Source organism: Halichoeres trimaculatus, unplaced genomic scaffold, assembly GCF_033239565.1.
Source record: "Halichoeres trimaculatus isolate MK-OKI-2021-1 unplaced genomic scaffold, fHalTri1.1 fHalTri1_scaffold_14, whole genome shotgun sequence".
NCBI lineage: Eukaryota > Metazoa > Chordata > Actinopteri > Labriformes > Labridae > Halichoeres > Halichoeres trimaculatus.
In genome coordinates this window covers 17668251-17688763 of record NW_027437192.1, presented here as the reverse complement: position 1 = coordinate 17688763, position 20513 = coordinate 17668251, and the positions used below count along the sequence as shown (strand labels likewise).

The 20513-nt window shown below is 47.2% G+C and overlaps 1 protein-coding gene across 3 annotated transcripts; it reads left to right on the top strand.

Moving 5' to 3' along the window:
* Nucleotides 1-264: 264 nt before the first annotated feature.
* ahdc1 (AT hook, DNA binding motif, containing 1) lies at nt 265-19445 on the top strand. Of its 3 annotated transcripts, none has more exons than XM_074687048.1 (6): nt 265-831; nt 12042-12084; nt 12502-13799; nt 13921-15644; nt 15872-17594; nt 19211-19445. In XM_074687048.1, the coding sequence occupies exons 3-5, from the start codon at nt 12621-12623 to the stop codon at nt 17586-17588; spliced, it is 4620 nt and encodes a 1539-aa protein (XP_074543149.1). In that variant the 5' UTR covers nt 265-831; nt 12042-12084; nt 12502-12620; the 3' UTR covers nt 17589-17594; nt 19211-19445. The 3 variants fall into 3 exon arrangements, with proteins under 3 accessions (XP_074543149.1, XP_074543148.1, XP_074543147.1); XM_074687047.1 differs by having other exon boundaries at nt 12042-12157; XM_074687046.1 differs by having other exon boundaries at nt 12042-12238.
* The last annotated feature ends 1068 nt before the right edge of the window (nt 19446-20513 follow it).

Below are 20513 nucleotides of genomic sequence, written 5' to 3'. Positions count from 1 at the left end.
CCAGCCTCAAGTTGTAACCTAACAAATAACTTGTTGCTGTAATATTTAAAACTATCAGTACATAGTAGGACAAATGGGTGATTTTTCTTCTCGTCACCTAAAGCATCCAAGTCCTTCTAAATTCTTCCCGCCCTTTTCTGTCTCTGTTTCTTCATCATTCACGCTTCTTCTGTCAGTCTTTGCTAAACTACTCTTCCCATAATTCCAGAGGTGTGAAGTGAGGCCAACTACGGGTGCCTGTATGGCTTTGACAGTCAGGCACGTTGGAGAGGCACAGCGGAGACTGAAGCGCACGAGAGACAGAGCTGGAATTGCAGAGGCAGAGACGCACGGGCGCACGGTCGATTTTCGCCTCCCGCATATTGGGGAGTCCCGTGCCTGTCACCAAAACCAGTGCACAGGACTCGAGCGCGGCTGTGTCAGCGCATGAATTGGGTAAAAGACTGAAAACCAACCTCCCTCATTTCATTTTTTTTTCATTTCCCCCTCTTTTTGTGTTTTTGCTTTCACGTCTTTGTGGGTGCAGATATTGCTCTGAGCCAGAGGAGCGGTTTCTCCGTTGAGCAGCACGAGACGGTGGCGCGCGACGGCATAAGGAGACGGCGTTTACATTGATGTGGGAGGACTGTCTCTCTCCGACGTGGGGCGCCCAGATGAAGGGGAAATGCTGCTCGCTGACGGCTGCAGCCGTCAAGGCAAATGCTCCGTGACCCGCGCGAGGAGAGGAGCGAACCACCGACAGCAGCGCGAGCTCACAGCCCCGCCAGCCAGCGTTGACACCCCAACAGCTCCAGCTGCCAGCTCGAGCCTCCGGACTCCCTCTCTCCCTTGGTGAGTGCGCGTGCAGCGTCTTGTGTACACAGGACCAAAAGATTTGCTTAGGCTACTGTCCGCGCAGCCAGTTGTGCTGCGCACCTCTGGCTACGTTTCTTTCTGAGTGTTTTAGATTAACCTCATCGCTGCCAATGACGGACCGAGCTCTGCATTCAAACTGCTAGTGCTGCTGGGGAATTCGGGCATAAGTGTGGGTATGCAGTGTGTGGTAAAATTTTAAATGAGCACACACTCACACACACACACACACACACACACACACACACACACACACACACACACACACACACACACACACACTACTTTAATGTGCATACATTGAACCCTGTGTACCCCCACCTGTTTTACCACTTCTCACCTATTAGCCTCATTTAACTTAATTTATTCACAGTGTGGGCAAGGTATCACTTCACAGCACTGCCCCAGGTAGTGCCACGCTGGTAACACACTCGAAACACACACACATATGTCTAGTGTTGGCTTGTTTATCTGCTGCCTCTATAGACTGTGAGAGAGTTTGACTGGACTTTTCTGATGCTGAATCCAAATAGCAGGAACACATTTCAGAGTTTTGACTGTGAGCCCAGCTCCTGATGATGGGCAGATGTTTGCTTTACATATAAACAGGAGACACAGAGAGTCCTGGTGAGCATCCTCCTGCCCCCCCTTCCCCTCCCCTTGGGGTTTTCCATCCTAGCAGGCTGCTCCCCCTGAGCTGTCAGGGCAGTTGTAGGCAGGACACAGCAGCAGCAGTAGCAGCAGCACATCCTGCAGTGGCAACAGGGCCAGTGTGCTGAGGAGACACGACGTACTCATTGTGGTGATTATCAGCTCTTGTCTGTGCTTAGTGGGGGAGGAGGAGGAGGAAAGGGGGAGGATAAAAGAGGGGTAGAGGGGAGGAAATAGTGCATGAGAAGGAGAGAGGGGAGAGTTTGAGAGGGGGAGAGGAGTCAATGTCGATGTCTGGGAAGTGACAGTTGGTTATTTAAGGGCCCCTCGGAGACGTGCACAGGCTGCCCCAGTGCAGGTGCAGTTAGTATGCAGAGTGATGCTCTGTCTGTCTGTCTGTCTGACTGACTGTCTGACTGTCTGTCTGTCTCCCTGTCTCCCTGTCTCCCACTCAAAGAGTCTCACTCTTTCAAATGCTGCTCAAAGACAGTTCTCTCTCGTTGGACATAATGAATAATTTCCACCCTCTGAGTACTGGAATGAAAAGGAAATGGCGTTACTTTGGCATGCTGCCGCTGTCTGTCAGACTTGTCTTGAGTGTATGGCCTTGTCTGTTTGAATGTGTGTGTGTGTGTGTGTGTGTGTGTGTGTGTGTGTGTGTGTGTGTGTGTGTGTGTGTGTGTGTGTGTGTGTGTGTGTGTGTGTGTGACAAACAGAGGGAATGTGAACATATAACAGCTTAGGCCTATTGTGCTTCCTACCTGTGTGAGCGGGGCTAGTTGTCATGGTAACGGCCTTGTAGCTCCGTTGATGTTCCTCCTGTCCTCATTGGCAGGGTCAGTGCACCTAACACACCACATCTCGTCTCAAAGCTCTATGTGTGTGTGTGTGTGTGTGTGTGTGTGTGTGTGTGTGTGTGTGTGAGAGAGAGAGAAAGAGTGTGTGTTTGCATGCACATGTGAACTACTAAGTGTGTGTGTGTGTCTGTTTGTGTGTCTTTGTGCGGTGGACGTACCTTTTGTTTGCACCTTGCTGCAGTTCGTAGGCGTGTGGCGTGTTGATGGCACAGACAAACCTGTGTTTGTGTGTGTGTGTGTGTGTGTGTGTGTGTGTGTGTGTGTGTAGTGTCACAAAGATACACCCTGCTGATGTGACAGCCGACAGCTTCAACCAATCACCTGTTTCCTCTCTTGGCCTATCAGCATGCGAGGTTGCCGTTGTCAGATGTCCTCTTGATACAGAGTTCGTCATGGAGATGGAAAAGACAAGTATGGACACACTTGTTCATGTATGTGCGCGCACACACACACACACACACAAACATAAGCAAAAAGAAACTGAAACGGGAGCAGTTTGTGTTTCTCCTTAAACTGATTCTGAAGTTTGGAGGATGGTGCAACCTGTTGAATGTAGGTGAAGTAGCAGAGCGGCAGATTATTGTGAAAGGACGTCTGAGCAGGAAGTAGTTTGAGGCTCTTTGCATTCTTATCCTTAAGCTGTAAACCCTTTAATCAAAAACACCAGACAGAGCTTCAAAAACAAAAACCCCATAACAATAAGTCATCCCTGCAGAGTCTTGGTGCTAATTCTTGAAAAAAAAAAAGTCACAGCTGCTGATGTTTAATTTCATATTTTAGGTTTCTTGCTGCTAAAGATTTGTCAGACGCGTCTTTGTATCGTTACATATCATAATTCAGAGTCATACCCAAATCATTTAAGCCCTCCCCTTTGATCTCTTTATAATCAAACCGCCGTGCATTCAGAGGAAATTTACACCAGCATCATGAATGAGTCAGGCCATTATTACTCAGCGCTTGAAATCCCTCCCGAAATACATGAGACATTAATTTAAGGACACGGACTCAAACAAATCCATTCACTGTGACAAACCTGAGCGGGATGATGTGAATGTTTCTTCAGTTATTGTTTTAAATAGGAGCCGTTATTATGCACTTCAAGGTCTGCAGTGAGGAAACAGTTTCCTACACTGTAAAGTTGTCTGATTTTAATAATGAGTGAAAGAATATTTCACGAGTGTTTTACAACTTTTAATGTTTTCCACTTTGCAATGAACTACCGGAGGAAAAAAAAAAATTAGTCATCGCTTTGTCCTTGGAGTGAAGGGTCCTGTCTTTTATGACTCCTATTAATCTAATCATCACCTGAAGTGAAATAGCTTTCGCCACAGGCAGGTAAATGTGGTCGACTCCTACACACACACACACACAAACACACACAGCTGCGCCCACACACACAGCAAGCGTTTAACATTAGTGTAAGCAGTGTTTGTATGCTCCATTCTGTCACCTCCCACACGATACATTCATAAAAGCTCCTCCGCGCCAAAGCCACTGACTCAATAGAAGACATCTCCCCTTCTCTTTTCTCTACCCTCCTCCCCCATCATGGATCTGTCCCTTCCCTCTTTCCTCTCCTATATACATCCTTCCTCACCTACCGCCCTTATTCTCCTTGTCTCCCTCCTCACACCACCACCTCCATCCCCCCACCCCCCATCACAGGGCTGGTTGCAGCCGGTTTGAGTCTGACAGTAGAGAGGAAGCGTCGACCTCTCACCTCCCGAGGATAGAGGGAGAGGGAGGCAGGAGGAGAGGGATGATGGAGGGCAGCGGGGTTGAGATGGGGGGGGGTGCAGGTTGGAGGGGCGGATGGGTTGGGGGGTGGTGAAGCTGCAAGAGGCGAGGGAGAGGTCAAAGAACAGGAGGGATTTGTGAAGAAGGAGGGACAGGAGGAGGAAGAGGAGGAGGAGGGGACAGAGAGATGTGGAAGAGAGAGAGAGAGGAAGAGGACGGAGGGGTCAGGGAGGAGAAGGAGTGATAAATGGAGGAGGGAGAGCAGCAGAGACGGATGGATGAAGCCCGGAAGAGATGGAGTGCATGAAGAGGAGAGGATGAGGAGGAGAGGAAGACGGAGTGTGAAGCTGCTGTGTACCTCCCTAACAAGCTGGACAGAATCAGCTCAATTATTAAAGAGGAGCGAGAGATGGGGAAAACACGCAGACATACACACGCTTACACACACACACAAGCATCACTTAGTCTGGCACGCACACACACCTCTATGCAGACTCACACACACTTCCTGTAGATCAACATACGAACACATGTACAGTACGTCTGATTCCCTCTCCTCGTGCGTCAGCGTGTTGTTTTGAGCGCTGTGCGAGTGTGCGTACACATGTGTCTGGGTATGTGTGTTAAAAACAGTGAGTCAGAGGATAAGCAGAGACTTGTTAGTGATTCTCCTCAACACCCCCACCCCCCACCACCCCCGCCCCCCCAACTCTTCAATTTGGCTCCGTCTCAATGTTCCACCAGCATGGCTTCAATGTCGTCCCATCAATATGAACAGATAATCAGAGCACTGAGGGCTCTGTCTATAAATCCCCGCCATGAATACACTTCTCACCTTCTTCCCTTCCTCTCTCCTTCCATCCTTCTCCTGCCCGTTCCACCCTTGTTTCTAGTTCTCTTTCTTCTTTCCTTTTTTCCCTCCTTCTCTGAGGAAGTGTATGCCCCCAAGGGACGAAAAGATTCGCTACCTTCCAGGAGAGAAAGAGATTGTGCGTGTGCCTGAGTTAGTGAGTGTGTGTGTGTGCGTGAGAGTGAGAACACACACTTCCTGAGACAGGGAGGGAAAAGAGAGAGGAGAGGAGCGAGTGAGGGAGTGAAATCAGGAGGCTGTGGAGGGGGAGGAGAGAGGAAGAGATAAGAGAGAAAGACAGAGAAGAGTCGGGAGAAGGGGGAAGATGGATGAATGCACTGCGCACTGAGTGTGTGTCTGTGTGTAAAAGAGAGAAAAAGAGGGAGATGGAGAGAAGCAGGTAGACAGAGAGGGACAGAAGGGGTTTCTTATCCTCTCAGCAGAAGTCATAATTTCTTAGAGCGTGCACAGATGTGTGTGTGTGTGTGTGTTTGTGTGAAAGTGTTACTTCGCTCAGGCTTGAGGCCAAGACACTAAGAGGTACAGCGGTGTATCGTCTGTGTGTAGTGTGAGCACCGTGTGTGTGTGTGTGTGCGTGTGTTGAGGGAGGCTGTGGCTGATGAGCTGTCAGTACCTACAGTTGGAATGTTCACAAGGCGGCCATTGTTGTTCAAACAGCCAGCAGCCTTCTCCTTGGCAACGGGCGCTGCAGCAGCGTCTCCCACAGCAACTGTGGAACAGGAGTATGAGGGGAGGAAGAGGAGGAGGAGGAGGAGTCAGGAAGTCAGGGCCGCAGCACGGAGGCCCTTCTCCAAAACACTGGCCTCGAGGTCTGAGAGCGTGTTGGGGTCCAAGCATCTGGTTTGTGTGTCCTCTGTGTGTGTGTGTGTGTGTGAGGTAGAGCAGCCTGACTGCGTTTAAGTGTGTCGGTATGTGAGGTTTTTAAGTGCGTCAGAGTGAACGTGCATCCTCACCCGAACTTTCTCCATGTTTGTGTGCACATATCATCAGTGTGTGTGTGTGTGTGTGTGTGTGTGTGTGTGTGTGTGTGTGTGTGTATGGAAGCCTTCCTGGGATCTACCTAAGTGGTTGGGTTTCATCCTCCAGTATTTGCATGTGTTTGTGAGTGTGTGCATCCAGACGTTTCTGTGTGTGTAACATGTGCCCGCTCCTAGCTGTTCCCAGCTGGCACAGTTTGGTCACATGACCCCAGTGAGGGGCGGCCATCAGCAGCGCCAGGAAACCGCCTGCAGGAGAAAATAAGAGAGATAGAGAGGGAGAGGGGGGAGATAAAGGAGAGAGTGTCAGAGGGAGCTGGAGATGAAGCAGGGAGGTGTTGGGGAGTGGGAGAAAGAGATGAGAGAGGGAGCAGTAAAGGAGGGAAGTAAGGAAGGGAGTGATGGAGGAAGAGGATAGGGTGATACAGTCCTCTTCTTCTTAAAATAACTTCAACAGTCAGATTGGGAGACAGTCAGATGGGGGTGGGGGGTCCTGGTTTTTGTGTTGACTAACGTTTCCAGCGACTTCTCCTCCCGTCCCATGTGTGCATCCTTGGCTGAGCCGCCACTGTATCTGCTCTGTGTGAAGTCTGTTTACGTTCGATGTGCGTCTGTGTGTCTGAACTTCTGTCTGCCTTTCTGTTTGTCTGCACATATGGTTTATGTGTTACTCTCTTCATTTATACCCTGTGTGTGTGTGTGCCTGTTTGCTGCATGTGTCTGTGTGTGTGCGTGCGTGTGCTCACTCTTGGCAGGAGAAACAGCAGCACGCACTCAGATGATGGAGATCATTAGGAATTTCCTGCAGCTGGGGAGGAGGTGGTGTGGTGGTGGTGGGGGAGTTTTTGGAAGGAGGCAGGCAGGACGGGTGGGATGTGAGTGGGTGAGAAAGAGAGGAGAGGTCACAGTGAAGGAGAGGATGAGTGGGTGGGAGGGAGGGTCTGCGTGTCAGTGTGTGAGAGTCGGACTGTCTCTTTTTGACTGACACGTGTGTGCCGCGCTGATCAGCAGTCCCCCAAAGCCTGAAGTTCAGGTTTGTTTTGGAGGGTTATTGGTGGTAGAAGTAGCCTCACCCTCTTTGGCAAAGTTACGCTCCACTGGAAACGCTCTGTCGATCGGTGAAGTTTGGAAGTGCACAAGTTCGTCTTTGTTACTGCTTGTTAGGCCAAAATTCACTGCAGTCAAGGCGAAACCTCTTCACTTTGTGCTGTTTTAATGTGGGATTGAAACTTTGCGGTTAAGCAGAGTATTTATTAAAAACTTTTTCTTTTTTTGTTAACGGGAATAAAATTAAAGCCTTAAATCAAGCCTGTCATTCTGTCAGTTTAAGATGTCGAGGTTGTCAAAGTTGAATGCAATTTATTCTTTTCTCATTTGGTATCACATCAATCTCTATTTGTACTCCATTCAATTTCTCTCTTCCAGCATCACTGTCTCCGTGCTGCACAGGGTTTAAAGGGGTGGAAAATTTCCTGTAAATTTCAAACGGGAATTTTTAGCCCAGATATATTGGGAATTTTCATTTTGTTGCCGTCAACTTAAATGAACTGTCCTAAAAATTTCTGGGAAATTTTGGCTCTCAGGTTTTGGAAATGTTCATTTTATTTCCCTGTTGTTAACTTGAACAAGGTTTTCAGAAATGATCCTGGTTGAAACAAATTTCAACTTTGTACCATGAACCACATGTGAAAATAGCTCCGAGCACATTTGATCCTCATCAATCACTACTTCACTAGCCTACAGCATTTCCACTGAGATCATGTTTCTGGATTTAGAGTCTTGAAGTCCTGTCAAGGTATAAGTTTGGATTAGGGATGGACCAGTTATTGGCCGGGCCTATATTTGGCATCTGGAGGCATATCAGTATCGTCTTTGTTTTTAATCTGATGGCCGATTAAAATAAAATCATCTTAAAATTTTGTAAATTTGGCTCTGATGCATGCCGCTCTGTCTGTCACCACTCTGTCTCCAGCATTGTCCCACCTACACACCCACATCTGATTGGTTACATGCAGAACCATGGCTCAGATATCAGCCAGTCAGCAATGAAAGCTGTGCATGCACAGTGCTCACACACACACTGTGGAGAGGAGAAAAGTTTTTGCTCCAGAGAGCAGGTATATGTTTCCAGCAAGTTTAGGCATCAGACTCTCCTGAAATTGAAATAAAAAAACAGCTCCAGTTTTTTTAAGTTGTCATTTATAAACATGCTCCTGGGCCTTGATAAACCTACGCTTGAAGGCATTTAAACAAAGTTAAGTGTTAGAATTGGTATTATTCAAAATTCTGACACCAATATTTTTCACTTTTACTGCACATGAATTAGGGCTGGACAATTAATTGAATTTTAATCGTGATTTCAATTTTGCCATCTGACAATCATAAAAATAAAAAAATTGAAGAAAAACAATTAATATGCCACACAGTGTAGATGTATGCAAGTTCCTGTGCTTCATAGCTCTTCTGTGTTCCATGTGCAGCCACAGCCAGTGTGTGTGACTTATGTGTATCGATAATACTGTATGTGCCACTTGCTGGTTCTTTAAAGTTGTGTTTAAATCAGTACTGAAGTTTTTGAATAAATGAATAATTGTGTATATTAATCGTGATTTCAACATCACTTAAAATAATCGGGATTCTTCTTTTTACCATAATCGCCAAGCCCTAACATGAATATTGGCTCCAAATATGGGTTTGAAAAAAACATATTGTTCTGTCTATGGTTTAACTTTAAGTATTGGACACATTAACAGAAGTTAAACTAACAAATCCTCATCAAAATGTGTACAATTTTCAGAGGCTAGCTTCGACAAATATTTATGCCTTTGACAGAATCAGTTTGGAAAAATTAGAGACAATTAATTTATAATCTCATTTAAAAATATTGCATTAGACACATTGATATGCAGGTCTGCTAATAACAAACCAATTCTTGTTAATTTCTAAAACTTCCCATCAAAAGTTTCCAACTTTGAAAACTCCTGGCGTTTTCCCAACATGCAGTTAGAACATACAGTGTGTTTACAGCTCATGTTTTAAGTGTTGCTGTTCTATTGCCTGTGCAGCATTACGTCTCAGTGGCTCAGTGAGATGCAGGTTTATCATCCAGACCACATCGTGACAATGACACACCTACAGAACGACTCATTTAACCTGAGCGGTAAAGTTTTTGAACAGTTATTTTTTAGTTCTTGTGGGATAGGATGTAGACCGGTGTGCTGTCTGCGGGTTGGGTGCTGCTGGAGCTGCAGGTCCAGGTTGCATCAGGGTTGAGGTGGTGTAGAGGAACGAGAGTCTGATGGTAGCTGAGTTTCTGCACGGTGTCACTCGGTCTCTATGGACCCACTCCCCCTTTTCTCCCCCACTCCCCCTCTCTCTCCCTCCTGCCCTCACATACTCTTTCTCCATCTTCCCCTCTCTGTGTTTTATCCCTCCTTCTTCTTATCTGTCTAAACCTCTCTGTGGAGCTCCCCCTCCTCTTCCCCCTCACCCACCTCTCTCCCTCTCTCACTACCTCTCTCTCTCTCTCCCCCCTTCACGCATCCCCCTCCCTTAACAGCCCCCCCCCATGCTGTTTCGGTGCTGCTGCCTGTCTCTTAGCAACAACTGCACACCCGTTAGAGCTCAGTGAGTGCTTTTACAAACACACCCAGGAAGACACACTCATGCACGCGCACACTTGCAGGCACACACACACACACACACACATGCACATGCAGGAGCAAACACATCCACAATCACACATACACACACACATGCAAGGTCTAGTTCTTCATTGAGGGTTGCTGCTGGCAGGCCTGTGAGTCTGCAAGCCTTTGTGGCAGTGAGATAGATGGGAAGAGAATAGATGTGCTGTACAGCTTCAATGTACAGACTGATTGTTGCTCTCAGATAAAATACGACAGGGCAACTGTCCAAACTGGAAACTGACAGGTGCTCATCTCACGCAGACGTGTGTGTGTGTGTGTGTGTGTGTGTGTGTGTGTGTGTGTATACTTCCTGTTGTTTTATCCTCTACTGAAGAACAAAAAAAACTTTTTATATGCAGATGAAAACTACGCAACATCAAAAATACCCAGACACTCATCGGAGAGCAGCTCTTTGCAAAGACAGATTCAACAGATCATCATGTGGGAGCAGTACACACCATCGGCTGTTTTTGCTGAGACAATACTACGCCACTGTGTGATCCAAAGCCCCACAGCCATTCACACTTAAACGCACCAAAACGCCACATATGACGGTGAATATATTGGAACGGCAGCTGATAGATGCCAGGAGTATTTGCTTAAACAATGAATCATAGTGGGAGTGTTTGATTGGCTGGCATCTAAGCCCTGTCAGAATGCCCCCCACTGAGCACAGTAGAGAGATATTTGCATGTGTGTCTTTGTTTTGTGTGTGTGTGTGTGTGTGACTCTGAATGCTTGCGTGTGCTTGCCATGTATGTCTTTATGTGCAAATCGATGTGTGATTGTGTGGGAGGATGAAGCTGTGGGGGCATATTTGACTCTGTCTTTGTGTGTTGGTATGTGTCATGTCGCCGTGTACGCCTGCATCTGTGTGCGGCAGTGAGCACGCACGTGTGTGAAAGCACATGTGCAGCAATGTTTAATTAAAGCATGTGTTCCTCTCCTTCTCTCCCACACCGGTCAGATGGAGCCTTAATTAATGAATGCTGTTAATTAGACGACAGAGAAAGTGAGAATGGAAGAGACAAGAGAATGGAGATGGGGAGGGAACGAGTGTGGGGGTTAAATAAAGTGTGTGTATATGTGTGTGTTCATCTTCATGTTTGTCCGTCCCAGTTGTGTCATTCCTCAGTGCAGCAGAACACTGAGCCTGGTCTGCTCCATGTGTGCAGCCCCAAACTCTGCTCAAACTCCCCCTCCTTCTCTTCCCCCTCCAACTTTTTCTCACTCCCTCTTTAATCTGTCCGTCTCTCCTCGTACCATCCTTCCCCTGTCTCAATCACGCCTTTCACATCCCTGTTCTTCTTCTGTCTCTCGCCTTGAGTCTCATACTTTCTCACCAATTCACGCTCTCATTCTCATGTCTTCCACCCCCTTCTCTCCCTCCACTCCTCTCTCCTCTCTCCTCTCTCCCTCTCTCTGTCCTCTCCCTCCTAATCAAAGCCATATGTTGGAATGGGAGGCAGGGAGATCTGAGGATGGATGGGATTGTATTGTATGTGGAGAGTGTGGTACAGTTTTTGGAGCCAGCAGTGCCTGTGTATGCGTGCAAATGTGGCACGCATGCTTGTATTTGTGTTTGTGTGAACGCACGCCGTCACGTGTGAGTCTGATTGCACGTGCGGTCCAGATTTTGTCAGACTTGTGTCTGTTTCTGTCTTTCTTTACTCCCTTTTCTCCTCTACTTAGAGTTTCTATAATCCCTCCATCCCTCCTGTCTTCCTGTCACCTTCATCTCTCCATCCTCTTAACACCTCTCTATTCATCACCTCTCTGCTTCCCCCTGGTGGCTGTGATTATTCACACATTCTCATTCTTGTTGCACCCTCTAAGTCTAGTCCTTTGTACTGCATTTGAATAGTTTTGGCAAAATCTGGCATGCAGTGTGAGTACAATTTTGTGTCTGAGTGTGTGTGCTTTGTAGAGCTGCTCGATTGTTTATTAGAATTCAGGAATCTCCTAACTCAAATATGGGAAGATTGAAAACGACCACAATCAGCCCCATATAGAATACACAACCCTGTGATACTGCTAATAACCATTAATGGATAATCCTTAGTGTGTGTTGGAATTGAATAAATGAAGTAGCACAGGCTTACATGCATTCCCACAATCCTTTGCTGTGTATCGAAATGAAATATTAACTACAATTAGAGAGTTAAAAATTTATACTGCAAGTCATTCCACAATAATTGCGCCTGATGTGAGATGGTGCAGCCCCCACCAAAATACTGATTCTAGTCTGGTCTGATGCGTGCTCTGACATCATGTACTAATCTCTTATTCTCTTTTCCTTTCTGCTCCTCCACCCCCCACCTCCCCCCACCTCCCCCACCTCCTTCAACTCCCTGTCCCTTCTCCTGTCTCTCTCTTCCTCCCTGTCTGTCTCTTTCTCTCACTCTAGCAACCATGGGCAGAAGACAGGAGCAGAGGGGAGAGAGAGAGAAGTATGTGAGCTCTCCACTGCAGTATTGATGACCCAATGATCCCCTGCAGAACAGAGCCAGTCAGGCAGACAGAGTGAGGCTCAACTCAGAATCAAAATCAGAATCAGAGCCACAACTCTTCGGTAAAAGCAGCCAATTTAGCGGGATACGAATGGTAAATGTAATTTAATGTTGTAATGCTGCTGTGTGGGTGGAACAGTTAATAGAGTAGAGTGCATTACAGATGAGGTTTATGGACCATTGCCAAAAATATCCACAATTCTACTACATCTATCATTTTTACAGTGTTTGATGCTTTAATGTTACGAATATTTTGTGGCCTTGCGTTCATCTTCAACTTCTGAAATGTTACAAGTAAATATAAACTTTTTGTGGACTTGATCAATGTGAAAATATGGTTTTCATTTCTGTCTTTAGGTACATCCTCATGTGTTTCCGGCTGATACAGGAAAACAACTACAAGGACAAAAACACTCATTTTATACAGCATCAGACGCCCCTTTTTTTCCTCCAACACCAGCAAGTCTGTCCACTGAATGAGTAGACTGTCAGATCACCTACATTCTGGCCAAACTGGGGCTCCAACGGGCTTCAGTGGGACTCAGGCAAGAGAAATAATTGTAGGGGGACTGGAGGGGTTTGCAGGACCAGAACTCTGGACCAGGGAGCTTGGGCCCCAAGAGGGGCCCCAGGATCCCTTCAATGATGGACTGGCACTGTTGACACCTGACCACTTCTCCCCCTCTTCTCCTTCTGCCCTAGCAAACGGCCTCCAACATCAGGCAAGGCTGGGGTTCAGTACCTGCCGTACTACCCCTGAGGTACATGCATTTTCAGAGACATTTAGAAACATGCAAACGCACATGGACCCAGATGTGCATGCACAGGCTCTTTCACATGCACACATGAATAACTGTGGACAAATGGATGTCAACGCACAAATGGTATCAGTAGGACCGGAACGGTCAAGAACTCTGACACCTGAGGCCATACACACAACCTCACCTCAACCTCTGTCTTTGGCACTTGGCAATCATCCTGTTTCAACCAATCAGCTGGCAGACCCAGTCCTTAGTACAGAGACAGACTTGCCTTCAACTTTTTGTCCAATTCCTGTTGGTCAAAACCCAAACACAGACTCCTCTGCTCTCCCTATGGAGGCTGAGAAAAAGTATGCACTGCGCAGCTCTGGACGTCCTCGATTCCCTTGTCATCTACGCAAATCTTCCCGCCTTCGACGAAGTATGGAGGATGGGGAAAAAAAGGCAGGAAAGGAAAGAGGGGCAGAAGAGGAAGAGATTTTAGAGGAAAAGATTTGGAGGCCGAAAGAGGAGGAAGTAGCCGTTGGTGAGAAGCAAGAAAATATATCTGTGGAGGCTGTTCTCCCCACAACTCCCTGTCCTATAGACATTCCTCTTGCTTTAACTGTTCCCAAACCTGTTCCTAAAGCTATACCTAAACCTGGGCCCAGACTAGGGCATAGACCTGGACCTAAATCCAGATCTCGGCCTGTACCAAAATCGGTCCAAAAAGCAGGTCCCAAAAGTGTAATGAAAAGGCGACAGGCAGCACAGGCCTTAGCTCAACATAACATCCCCCCTCATGAATTCATGAACACATCCATTCCTTCAGCCCTACTCACTGCGAGGCAGGAACCTGTTGCAGGGTTGGGGATAACTCCTGCCAACAACCAGAGACGAAAGCGTTATATGGGGGTAAGTTAATTTGTACTTACACGTCACTGAAGATAATCTTTGTAACACATTTTTGTGCATGCAATAGTTATTTTAACAATTTACAGTTCCTGATGTTTTATGTTGGTTTTTTGCTTTGCAGGTACGAAGAATAGTGGTCAAGGTGGCTCGTATTCCTGTCAGCCTTAGCCGTCGGCAGAAGAGCTACAAAATTTCAAGTTTGGAGACAAATACAGGACCAGAAAAAAACAACGATGGAGTTGCGGAGGGCTCGGAGGTAGTTCGAGAGCCAACTGCACTTCTACGCATGAAAAACAATGGAAAGAGTGTAATGGTGATGTTCCCTCCTGGAGAACTGCCGGTTATCCTCAAACGCAGGCGGGGACGACCACCTAAACAACCGCAGCCAGCAATACCAGGAGAGCTCCAAACTCCTGGGACAGCTGTTGGTAATGCAGACCAGCCCAAGAAGCCACAGAGGAGACGTCGGACTAAACTCCCTTGCCCTTACCCTTCCTATGTTAATGATACTAATGATGTGAAAACAGAGTATGCAGATGTTCTTTCCAAACTGGCCTTTTTAAACCGCCAGCCTCCTGCCACTGGCCGCTGCTCTCCTCCTCGTTGCTGGACACCAAGTGAGCCAGAAAGCTTTCATACCCCCTTGGAAAATCCTGGAATATCAACCCTGCTCCACCGGCTCACTGGGACTAGACGCCCTAGGGGGGGCAGAGGAGGAGGAATTGGGAGGGGTGGATCAGGAGCAGGGGCAATTGGGGGCAGTGAGCGCAATAAGAGCACTTTCAGCGACTTCTTTGAATCCATTGGCAAAAAGCGGAAACTGAGCCCCCTGTCTGAATTTGGTTTACCTAGGAAAAGGGGAAAGGGTGCAGGTGGGGTTGGTAGGGGAGGGGGTGTTGTAGGAACAGAGCCTGGGGGAGAGAAAACAGTCAGAAAGAGAAGAGCAAGAAAAAATGGAGCATTCAAAGGAGAGGGAGCTTCAATAGGCCAAGACTGGCCCAATGGAGCAGGTGGCTGGATGGAGGAGGGGGATATGGGCAAAGACAAAAGTTTTGGTGGGTATCAGTTCTGCGGATCTCCAAGAGGAGGATTTTCCTCCTGTGAGCTGAGGAGGGGAGGTGTTTACAACAGTCAAGTAGGAAGCAGAGGGGTTGGGGCAGCAGCAGACGACTCACAGGGCCTGTTTGCCGGATATTTCCGGTCACTCCTTGACTCAGACGATTCATCTGATCTGTTGGACATTTCCTCCTCACAATCAGACCCACGCAAAGCTTCATCAACTCCTGGTTATGAGCCATCTAGTCCAGCTACCGGGCACAGCTGGTCCCCTGCTTTTCCCAAGTGGAGCAGCAAGGGTACAAGTTCTGGTGCTGATGGTTCAGCCCAGACCCACTGCCCCTCAGCCAGGCCTCCATACAGTTATGGGAGCCTCGCCCAAACATCTCCAACCACTTCGACGTATCCCAAATCCACTCCCCCGTCTCTCTCACATTCGCCCAGCTCCCCCCACCCTGCCTCTTTTGGCCACTACTCCCCTGGCTACTCCTCCTCTTCTCCTGCAGTGCCACAGAGATCCTCAGACTGCAGCTTTTCTTATGGATCTGGACAAGGCAGTAGCAAGGCCGGTACTGCTGGTCAAATGGGTTTCTCTAATTACCAGCCAGGGGCTAAGAGAGGCTACAGCGGATACTCTGCCGCAGCTCATTCCTCCATGGTAAGAGGGGAGTCAGCAGGCTCCCTATCACCAGGAGGAGGCTTCATGTCTGTGGCTAAAGGCAGCCCTTTTAGCTCCTCTTCCTCTCCTGAGGGTTACAAGCATTACAACTCCAATCAGTGGAGCTACAGGTAACTCACTTTCACTGACTTTCATAATCAGAAAGAAATCAAATTAGTAATAATAAAAGTATTCTGTGCTGCTTTTTCCTTAAAGTAAAGAGTTAGTATTCAACCCTTTAAATAAAGAGGTTTAAAATGTATCTCTATAAAAAGATGTAAATGACCACATAGTCATAGTGTGTATTTTGCCTTTCATTGTTTGTCTTTGTGTCTCTTTTTTATGTTTATTCTTTCAGACAAGGTTATAGCAGCTGGTCAGCAGACAGCTTTGGGCATCCGTATCATGGTTACAGCGACTATGGCTCTAATGAGTCCAAAGACATTTTGGACATCTCAAATTACACCCCCCAGAAGGCCAAACGACAACCTTTTCATGAAAGTCTCTCAGAATCCTCCTCTGACTCTTCACATCTTGGATCTGCAGCCACAGCTAGCGGACCTAGCTCCACAGGTGGCATGTACAAACACAGCGAGGCTGCATCTGTTAGTGGGGAGGGGGGTCAGTCAAGTCTGTCCAGTCTGGAAAAGTTGATGATGGACTGGCACGAGAGTGCCACAGGGCCTTCGTATAACTGGAGCCAAAATGTCCTTTTCCAAGGTGGGGGGACTGGTAAACCTGGTCGAGGTCGAAGGAAAAGAACTGAACAAGAAAAAGAAGGAGGCTCTGCGTTACACTCTGATACCCCATCGAGCCCCTCACCAACACCAACACCTGGACCTAAGCGGGGAGGACGGGGCAGAGGGTCCAGAGGAGGCAGAGGGGGTTTGTCTCCTTGTCAAAGAGAGCGGTTAACAGGGGCCAAAGGAAGGGGCAAGGCTGCATCCACATCAGCTGTTGGAGGGGCAGTGACTGCTTGTGGTCCAGATGGGTCTGGGCTGTTCCAGGAGGGGCTGGACTATTATAGTGGTGACAGCAGCAGCCTCTCTCCCCTGGCCACTCCTAATCCTGCTCCTCCTTCAGCCTATCTCCAGGACCCTTGTGAGTACCCTTCCCCTTATTCTGCCCATCCCTCGACACCTTCCTCTGAAGAGCGATACCCAGCCTTATACCCTGGAGAGTCCTCCTCTTCCTTGTCACCCAGTGTCTCATCCCCCTCTTACCCTCCAAAGCCAACCCCTCCTCCGCCACAGTCCTACCATCCTGTCCCCTCCAGGACCTTTTCTCCCTCTTGTTCCCCCTCCCCGCGGGTGACACCCCATTGTGGTACTGCACTGAGTCCTCCCCATCGCCCCCCACCAAAAGAGCCACAGTTCTCCCAGTATGACTCTCCCAGCTATTGCAGTTCCCCCTACTGGTACGGACAGACGTCTCACAGCAGCAGCCCGAGTCCACACTCACACAGCACACTCTCAAACACAGCCTTACACACACACAGCAACCCGCACACAAGTCCTCATGGAAATACACAAGGTAATCCACTTGCCAGCCCAAATGCCAACACACAAACACACATTAACCAGATTGCACATGACACACACCAACACAATACACAGCAACACACCAACATGGGTTCACACACCAACACTCATCCCACCTCACACCTCCAGAGCAACCCCCTCTCCCATTCAAACCCTAACACCAACAACACACACACCAACTCCAGCATTCCCTCCCTCACACACTCCAACCCCAGTCCAGGCATACACTCTCACTCGACTCCCGTGCTCTACGAGGAGTGTAGCCCCCCCTCGACCTTGTCCCCCCACAAGCGGGATCTGACTCCCCACCCCATGAGCACAGGCCGCCAGGGCTCCTTGTCTCGCTCCCCTTACCCAAAACCTCCCTTGGACTCCTCACCCCATCAGGAGGACACTAGCGGCTTCTCCTTGTCTCATGCGCCCTACCAGGCCATGGGACAGCGCTACCCCTCCCAGGTGGCTCAGGGAGGTGGTGTGCTGTGCCAGCTCCTGGACCCAACCAATGATGACAGCTTCAGCGTCACCAGCCTGTAACAGCAGGTAGGTTAAAATCAACTTTAAACAAACATGATCACCTTGAAACTAAGCATTTTAAGCAGTTATATAAATGACTTCAAGAGGTTGAAGAATAGATCTGGACTTTTCATTGTAACCTGCCATGTCACTTGGCCCATGAGAACTTTTCCTTGCCTGGTTCCTACATAATGCACTTAGCTGGACATTAAACTGTCAAAAAAATGCATGACTCTAAGTCTGTCTGAAATATAAACAGGAGAGTGTAGGGTACACTGTCTTCATCAGTACTTTGGCTTCAAGTGGAAACCACCCTGACATTGTACCAGGGGTTCAGCAGGGTAACAGCCGTTCATTGTCCAGACAAGATCTGAAGTCCAATGCATATGTGAGAGGCTCTTTGTGGATATTTAGGGCCAATCCCAAATCTACCCCTTAGTCCTTGTCTTACACCTTAGCTCTTAGTTTTGCATACACACGTGCAGTGAAGGGGTGTCCCAGTTCTCTGTAAGATCAAGGGGAAAAGGCTAAGGAGAAGGGCTACACCCTTGTAACATACAGGGACCTCACTTGAAACCCAGGGGTATGACAAATTTCCTATGATATTAATATTTTTTAATCAGATATCTAGTCCTTTGTTACTCCACATTAATATTAGCCATGTTTTGAATTGTTAGTTGTAAATTGAAATTGCTCATTACCACAGTCAACCTAGCGCTGCTATGGCAACAGCTAAAGCTAGTCAATAATAGCTACATTGATGTCAGACCAGGGTGAGAAAATCACAGCAAAAAGAATTCATTACAATGAACTGCTTTTCATGAGTGATTAGAAGCTAAGCTGCATTCAGGAGCTGCATCCGCGACATAAGCTATGATAAGCTAACGTTACAGTATTCAGAAGCTACATAATATAGCTTCTGAATACTGTAACGTTCACTTAATGTTTGCTTTTCATAGATTGGCTGTCTCATCACTCATGTAATGCAGTACATTATAATAAAGTCTGTTTGCTGTGAATGTGTCACCTTAATCTGACATCGGTTTATCATCAGTTTATATAAATGTGATTTGTTTGGAAGTGAATAACAGTGGCTCTGCCTACGACAGCCAGCGAGCGTTTAGGGGTGATGATGCATCGGGGGTCGAGTAGCGTCTTGTTTCTAAGAGATGATTTTTTACCCCTTCCCCTTGGCCATTAAAACAGAGGGCCAAGGGGAAGAGGATAGACAAAGAGAAAGAATGACAATTGGAATTTGCCCTTACACTCATGGGTCAGATTTTTAAAAAATGACAATAAGAATCCTAAATGCAGTTACTTTATTGAGTCAATATTTTTAAACTTCCCGCAGGACATCATGTAAGTTATTTTTTAGTTGGAAGATTCTAGCTTGTATCTCACTACATGTTCATGCTGGTAATTCCAATGTAAATTTATATTATAACTTCAAAATGTCCAATTCTTAAGAAATACCTTAAACATGCAGCTGCACTGCAGTACACACATCACTTGAGACTATTTTCCATGGAGTGAAACATGTTCATGAGACTTAAAGAATGATTTTGATGTTACTAGCATAAAAGTATTACAAGCTCAAAACTCTGTATGATTTGACCTTTATCTCCCTCTTGTTTTTTTTTCAGGTGCATTCAAGCTTTTACAGATTTTCAAACATTTTTTCCTTTTTTTGGTAAGAAGACTTTCTTTGTGAGAGACTGTGAAATGAAGGGTGAGAATTTAGCTGCCAGCTTTGGACAGTAAAGCTTTAATTCTCCAGCACTGACAATCAAGATCAACAGCAACCTAAACACTCCAGCATGAACACACACACACACACACACAAACACACACACACACACACACACACACACACACACACAAACACACACGCACAAGCACACAAGCATGGGCAGATTTATCCACTACCTAAACATGAAAATGAAGTCATACATGTGTACACTCACTAATACTCTATGCTGGAATGAGGGAATGACTGAGAGGAGCTAACAGATGAATACCAGACGCTGACAGACAGAGTGTAAACCCTGTTTCTTCACCCAGTTGAGTCCTTCTGTGATTCACAGGGGGACTCTATCTCCCAGAAGTCTGTATAACAACCAATGTTTCTAGTCCTGTTCTGTACATCTGCAATATTGAAATGCTACAATCACACTGCTCTCTCTTTCTGTCGTTCCTGTTCTCTCTCAACCTCCCCTTCCTCTGCTAAACCAGCATAAGTGGTCTGCACTAGACCTCCAAGAAACCTGCATTTCTGTCTATGTGCCCCAGCCTGCACCGCATCTGAGCCCAGATCTACTTTTGAAATACCATGAGCCTAGCAAGCGTCCTGCTCTGTGCACTCCTTGTGTTGTGTTACATGAGAGAAATGGGGACTTAACCAGTTCTTGCTCTCAAAAATACCAGCATCTGTACATACGACTTCAGCTCCAAGCCAGGGGCCACCCTCCTCTCTCTCTGAAGGTCCATCATCAACACGCCCTCCTCAGCACCCTGCCATGGTTTCTCTGCTCTGTGGGGGGAAGAGAGAGGACTGCAGCATGGAGACCCAACATCCTGTGTTTTGCTGTTTTAACTACAAGGGAAAGAGACATTGAAATCACAAAATGGCCCCAAAGAGACTGTTGTTTTCTGTGTGGGAATGTGAGGGGAAGGATGTGCTTGCGTGACAGCAGAAATGCATGTATTTGTGTGAATGTGTGCAGTTATATGTGTTTGTGTGTGAGTGAGTGTGCGTGCGTGCCTGTGGGGTCAAAAGGAGTGAAACACCCCAGACACCAAAGTCTTGGCGGGGCCTCATTCTTTCTTTCACTCTCTCCCTTCTTTTTTCTGTGGTCTTGTGTTGTTTGGTGGTTTTTGTGATGAAAAAAATTGTATATCTGTCTGTTACATATCATGTATGTATCTGAGGTGCAAAATATTTAAATA